The following is a 6,607-nucleotide window of genomic DNA, read 5'->3' as shown; positions in this document are numbered from 1 at the left end:
CGTTTCCAATTAGCAAACAAAGCACAGTAAGAGTTAAATGGATTATTTCCTACAATGTAGAAACTATTAGGGCCTGTACAAAGACTATGAAGACTTCAGAGTCTAATTGGGAACCAGTTAAAAAAACAAGCCAACAAACATATTGTCTAACGCTCTCTTTTTTTTCTCTCACTTTATTTTACATCTCTTGCCTGATGTTCTTTTCACCCAGTCATGCCGCATTGTTGCCAAGCTGGCCACCTACGGCAAGGACCGGATGAACTCCAGCGACCTCAAGTTCTACTTCAACTGGATCCGCTCCCAGCTGACGATGCAGAACAACGAGTACATCCAGACGGTGGCAGAGAGCCTCCAGCAGATGCTGAAGCTCAACGAATACCGAGTGGGCTTCATGGCCAACGACGGCATCAGCACGTAAGAGAGCACCTCCTCCTCCTACTACTCCTCCTCCTCCTCCTCCTCCTCCTCCTCCTCCTCTTCATCCTCCTCCTCCTCCTCTTCCTCGCATTATGGAAGACAAAGTGGTGTTGTCCTAAAAGCAACGGTTGGCATGTAACTTCTTACAATAATTGTGGTGGATTACAAATGCCCCCAAGGTGGACTTACATAAAACGAAGTCCTCTGGACTGGCAGTCTTCTTTTGTTACAGCGAAATTTTTGTTGCAACCGAACAAATAAACAATAAAAAACATAGAGCGAACTTTAACTTCGTTGTAACTGGAATTTTGTTAAAACTGTGTTCATTATGACAGGAGTACACTATACTGAAAAATGCAGGAAAGTTAACCCTAATCTCACGGGTTTTTTGAGGGACTTGAAACCAAGGGGGGGCCTTTTTGGCCTCCCCCTTCACATCTCGGTCGTGGATCCTCGCGAAAATTTGCACTAAGGGAGAGGCCAATGTAATCTACAAGACTGTATAGTTAGATTTTTCAAATTTTAATTTGTGTATTTCATATTAATTTATGCTAATTTATGCAAAAATATCTTTTTTGCCTATAAATAAAAAGATAAAGCTCCAAGACTTCTAATTTTTGGTGAACATATTCTTTTCAATATCCTCAACAATAATATTGAAGCAAAAATTCAGCTTCATAATCATTTCTTATGTATTTTATTGCTTATTGAATTTTTTATGTTTTTCTTTGTTCTACTTTTTGGTTTTGTAGGGGTTTTTTCGTCAGAATTTGTCGTAGAAACTTTTTAAAGCATAATCAGGCTAAAATGAATCATTATCAGCCATTAAAAGTAAAAATATTTATTTTTATATGAATTAATTGCAAAAACACAATTTACATTGGATTTGTACACAAAGTCATGTTTTTGAGCAATTTTTGGATCGACAAATTTTTTTCAAAGGGGCGTGGCTTCAAAACGGTATGCCCGGGAGCGACAAATTTGGTCTCAAAAGTTGCGCGATACTTTAAAGAAAAAAGTCATAAAATGTCGCGGCGAGAGCGTCACGTGTTGCGGAATAATCACGCGAAACGTTGAGAGGGGGGGGCCAAAATGCCCCCCCTACCCCCCGATGGGAATAGGATTAAACTGTACTACAAAGCTGGCAAAGCATAGGACCAAAGTCAGGACTTATCTAAAAAGATTGTGTAATTTTGTTAGTTTGTTTGTTTGTTTTTTGTTTGTTTTTTGTTTGTTTTTTAAGTCTGAGATTACTTATCAAATGATTAACCAATAATGAGCTCTCTCACAGTTGGACATTTTGATACATCAGGAAAATTTTATGTAGTATATGAAGCGTGCTGAAGGAGAAGAGCTGAAAACTATGTAGCAAGAAGTCACACAAGTGTTTTAATCATTCTTCAATGCCATAAATGGTGGTGTCATTCTCCTGTCCCTCCCCCATCCCAAAGGTTAATCTTGGTCTTGTCAGGCAAAGTGAGCTTCCAGATCCAATACCAGCTCATCTTCTGTATCTGGATGGTGTCATTCAACCCAGATCTGTGTGCACAAATCAACAAGTGAGTATGATTGCTTATACAGTGGAGCCTCATTATGGCAAGGTCAAATATAGCGAGATACCTGATATAACGAGATCGGATTTAGCAGCATGCCTGGGGGGCGTTTCACCAACGAGTTCGTCGGAGGTTTTCACCGACAAATTTGCTATCGGCCAATCAGATGCAAGGATTTACACTGGCAACTGTTAAAAGCTAATGGAATCCTTGCGTCTGATTGGCTGATAGCGAATTTGTCGGTGAAAACTCCGACGAACTCATTGATGAAATGCCCCCCAGGGGGGCGTTTCATCAACGAGTTCGTCGGAGGTTTTCACCGACAAATTTGCTATCAGCCAATCAGACGCAAGGATTTACACTGACAACTGTTAAAAGCTAATGAAATCCTTGGTCTGATTGGCTGATAGCAAATTTGTCGGTGAAAACTCCGACGAACTCGTTGATGAAACGCCCCCCAGATGTCACATGGTCTGATATACAGGTCGTACACTGTAGCAAGATGCTTGATATGAGTAGGTAATATTGCAGGTCCCATTCCTGAGATATGCTTTTGTTTTCCCTGATATGACAAGATACCCGAAGTAGCAAGGAAATTTCCGTGGTCCCAAGTAGCTTGTTATAAGGAGATTGAACTGTGCAAGGATTACAAGTGTAGTTCCCTGAAGGGGTGGTGCTGTGGAGTAAAGAGGGGTGCAGCTGCCTTGGACTGAGACTAGGCTCCGGGTGGATGACATTACTGACTTATGATTGAAATAAGCTAGCCTTTTGTGAGTCAAATCTTGAGATAGCAGCACAGACTGTGACCATTGTGATGATCAACTAAATAACCATAATACACTGATGTAACCCAAATATTATATTTTGGACTTCGATGGCTCGACAAGTTTGTCCATCATTAAATGTTCATGATCTCAATGTCTGCATGACATGCTAATCAAATATCAAAGATTCAACAAGGCTGTTCAATTTATCATAAATAAAACTCCTTTCTCAGCCTACATTTATATAAATCTAAAAAGGGAATAAAATCAATACTTATCATTTTTATGCCTCCGCCACGAAGTGGTGCCGGAGGCATTATGTTTTCGGGTTGTCCGTCCGTCCGTCCTTCAGTCCGTCCGTCCTTCCGTCCGTCCGTCCTTCCGTCCGTCCGTAATGAATTTTGTGGACAAGGTAACTATCAAAACCTGGTGAGGTATCCTAATGAAACTTGGCATGTATGTGTATTAGGGGGTGAAGTTGTGCCTATCAACTTTTGGGTGCACATGCTCGAGGTCAAAGGTCAAAAGGTCAAGGTCAAATACATAAAATTTCACTATTTCCACCATATCTATTGAATGCCTGAAGATATTTTCTTGAAACTTAGTGTATACATGTATTACCCAATTAAGATTCTCTGGTGAAAGCTTGGGTCATGAGGTCAAAGGTCAAAGGTCAAAAGGTCAGGGTCAAATACATAAAATTTCACTATTTCCACCATATCTATTGAATGCCTGAAGATATTTTCTTGAAACTTAGTGTATACATGTATTACCCAATTAAGATTCTCTGGTGAAGGTTTGGGTCATGAGGTCAAAGGTCAAAGGTCAAAAGGTCAGGGTCAAATACATAAAATTTCACTATTTCCACCATATCTATTGAATGCCTGAAGATATTTTCTTGAAACTTAGTGTATACATGTATTACCCAATTAAAATTCTCTGGGGAAAGTTTGGGTCATGAGGTCAAAGGTCAAAGGTCACAAGGTCAAGTAAAAATATTAAAACTTCTTTTTTTTTCTCCGTACCTTGGAAAATTGTTCAAGGTATCTTCATGGAACATAGTATATACATGTACTGACTGGAATTGATTATCTAGAGAATGTAGGGTTCATGGGGTCAAAGGTCAGGGGTCAAAGGTCAAGTGCAACACTTCAAAATTTTACTATTTCCCTCATATTTATGTAATGCCAGCAGGGTTATTTTTTTTTTTTTACACTTGGTGTATGCATGTCTAACCTAATAGAAATTCTCTGGAAAGTTTTTTTTTTTTTCTTCTTTCTTTGCCTCAAAGGTCAAAAGGTCAAAAATCAAGTGAAAGTGCTGAACTAACTTTTTCCTCCATATCTCGGAAGTGGCTCAAGTTATCTTGAAACTTAGTACATATTATGCATGTTCTACCTGAGAGTGATTATCTTATGAATTTTAGGGTCAAGGGCCAGATGAAAATGGTAACAATTTACTATTCAATTCAGAAATTCACACCAATTTTCCACACCTGTACCTTGAAAATTACTCAATGCCTAAATGTATGAATGGGTCAAAGTCAAGTTAAAGTCCTTAAATCCCTAGATACATGCTCTCCTATTCATCCAATTAAACCTAGGTCAAGGAAGGTGAACATTCAACACATTTGTGACAAATTTGTTATTTCAATATTTTGCCAATTTTGTGAAAATGTAATCACACATTGTCCACATGTACTATCTAGACCTATTGGGAAAATCATGCATTATGGCGGAGGCATACCAGTCGCCAAAGCGACATTTCTAGTTCAATTCTGAATCAGTTCATAGTTAAAACTATCCCTACTCTCGAAATGATGGTTGTAGGGTTATATTTACCCGAAATTAAACAAACTTCTTTTCCCAAACTGAATATTTTAGTGTGAAGGTTGGCATACCGTACATTGTATCATGATTTCCATTAGTTGTATTCAAGAGTAAGATGTGACCAGACCCAACCCCACTGTGGGAAATGTGTCCATTTCATCAACCCTAACATGTAACATATTCCTAGTGACCAAGCACTTTTAGTTACTGCATGGCTGTCATATACTTCTCCTTTTGTTCTTGAATACCAAGGCACAAAGTGTGTACATCATGGATGATCAATACCAAGGTATAGTTGTGGACATTTTCTATTAGTAACAATTTGCGTTAAGGGCTTGGACTTGTTTGTCTCTTGCTGCCATCAGGTACAAAATAGTCCCAGTCCTTGCCGATATCCTGAGTGAGAGTGTGAAGGAGAAGGTCACAAGGATCATCTTAGCAGTCTTCAGGGTAAGTCTGGCTCAAGGAATTGTGAAAAAAAAATTGATATTCCATTGTGTAAAAGAATGATATGTAGATATCATTGCAGTGTGTGCACAGCACAACACTAGCAGCAGGAGTTGCCCGTGCTATTAACCCTATTGTAACCCATATCGGGCCACGTACAGGATATTCCGTAGGTCGTCCGAATGCCGCAGGGGCCACATAAGGAATATTTTCCTGAAAATCATGTGCAATTGCTTAACTCTTTCTGTGTCAAGGACTATGGACAGTGTCTGTCACACTATGTTTCTTTTTTGTTTTTATGCCTCCGCCACGAAGTGGTGCCGGAGGCATTATGTTTTCGGGTTGTCCGTCCGTCCGTCCGTCCGTCCGTCCGTCCGTCCGTAATAAATTTTGTGGACAGGGTAACTATCAAAACCTTTTATGGTATCCTAATGAAACTTGGCATGTATGTGTATTAGGGGGTGAAGTTGTGCCTATCAACTTTTGGGTGCACATGGGTCAAGGTCAAAAGGTCAAAAGGTCAAGGTCAAATACGTAAAATTTCACCATTTCCTCCATATCTATGCAATGCCTGAAGATATTTTCTTGAAACTTAGTTTATACATGTGTTACCCAATTAAGATTCTCTGGTGAAAGTTTTGGGTCATGAGGTCAAAGGTCAAAGGTCAAAAGGTCAAGTTGAAATATTAAAACTTCGCTTCTTTTCTCCGTACCTTGGAAATTGTTCAAGGTATCTTCATGGAACATAGTATTATATACATGTACTGACTGGCAGTTATTATCTAGAGAATCTAGGGTTCATAGGGTCAAAGGTCAGGGGTCAAAGGTCAAGTGCAACACTTCAAATTTTTACTATTTCCCTCATACGTGTATATTTATGTAATTTTTTTTTTTTTACACTTGGTGTATGCATATTTCCTCCATATCTCAGAGTAGCTCAAGTTATCTTGAAACTTACTACATATTTATGCATGTTCTGCCTGACAGTGATTATCCTATGAATTTTAGGGTCAAAGGCCAAAAGAAAATGGTAACAGTGTACTTTTCAATACAGAAATTACACTTTTTCTCCGTACCTTGAAAATTACAGTATTCATACACTTATGAATGGGTCAAAGTCAAGTTGAAGTCCTTGAATCCCCAAATACATGCTCTCCTATTCATCTAATTAAACCTAGGTAAAGGAAGGTGAACATTCAACACATTTGTGACAAACATGTTATTTCAATATTTTGCCAATATTGTGAAAATGTAATTATACATTGTCCACATGTACTATAGACCTATTAGGAGAATCATGCATTATGGCGGAGGCATAGCAGTCGCCTAGCGACATTTCTAGTTGTTTGTTTGTTTTTTGTTTTGATCAGCACTCAAAAGCACACAGAGGGTCGAAGGGGTCATCACAAGGGTCATTGAGCTAGTTTTTGTTTCCCACAGAATCTGGTGGAGAAGCCAGAGGAGAATGAGATCATCAAGGAGAATGCCCTCTCCATGATTCAGTGCAAGGTACTGAAGCAGCTGGAGGTCCTGGAGGGGCAGAAGATCGAGGATCCCGACATCACCGAGGACATCGAGTACCTGATCGAGAACCTAC

General features: G+C 39.3%; 1 protein-coding gene across 1 annotated transcript; it reads left to right on the top strand.

Annotated features, from left to right (window-relative positions):
- Nucleotides 1–211: 211 nt before the first annotated feature.
- On the top strand, nucleotides 212–6,587 carry LOC139713435 (V-type proton ATPase subunit H-like; the record flags this gene model as incomplete). Its single annotated transcript, XM_071625167.1, has 4 exons — nucleotides 212–414; nucleotides 1,869–1,976; nucleotides 4,929–5,013; nucleotides 6,451–6,587. Coding segments are annotated over 4 exons (533 nt in total), but the record flags the coding sequence as incomplete, so codon positions are not given.
- Nucleotides 6,588–6,607: the final 20 nt, after the last annotated feature.

Source organism: Diadema antillarum, unplaced genomic scaffold (genome assembly GCF_040938485.1).
Source record: "Diadema antillarum isolate AM-2024a unplaced genomic scaffold, OU_Dant_1.0 seq00001964_RagTag, whole genome shotgun sequence".
NCBI classification, from domain to species: domain Eukaryota; kingdom Metazoa; phylum Echinodermata; class Echinoidea; order Diadematoida; family Diadematidae; genus Diadema; species Diadema antillarum.
The sequence above is the reverse complement of the archived record's forward strand: the minus strand, read 5'-3'. Positions and strand labels throughout refer to the sequence as shown.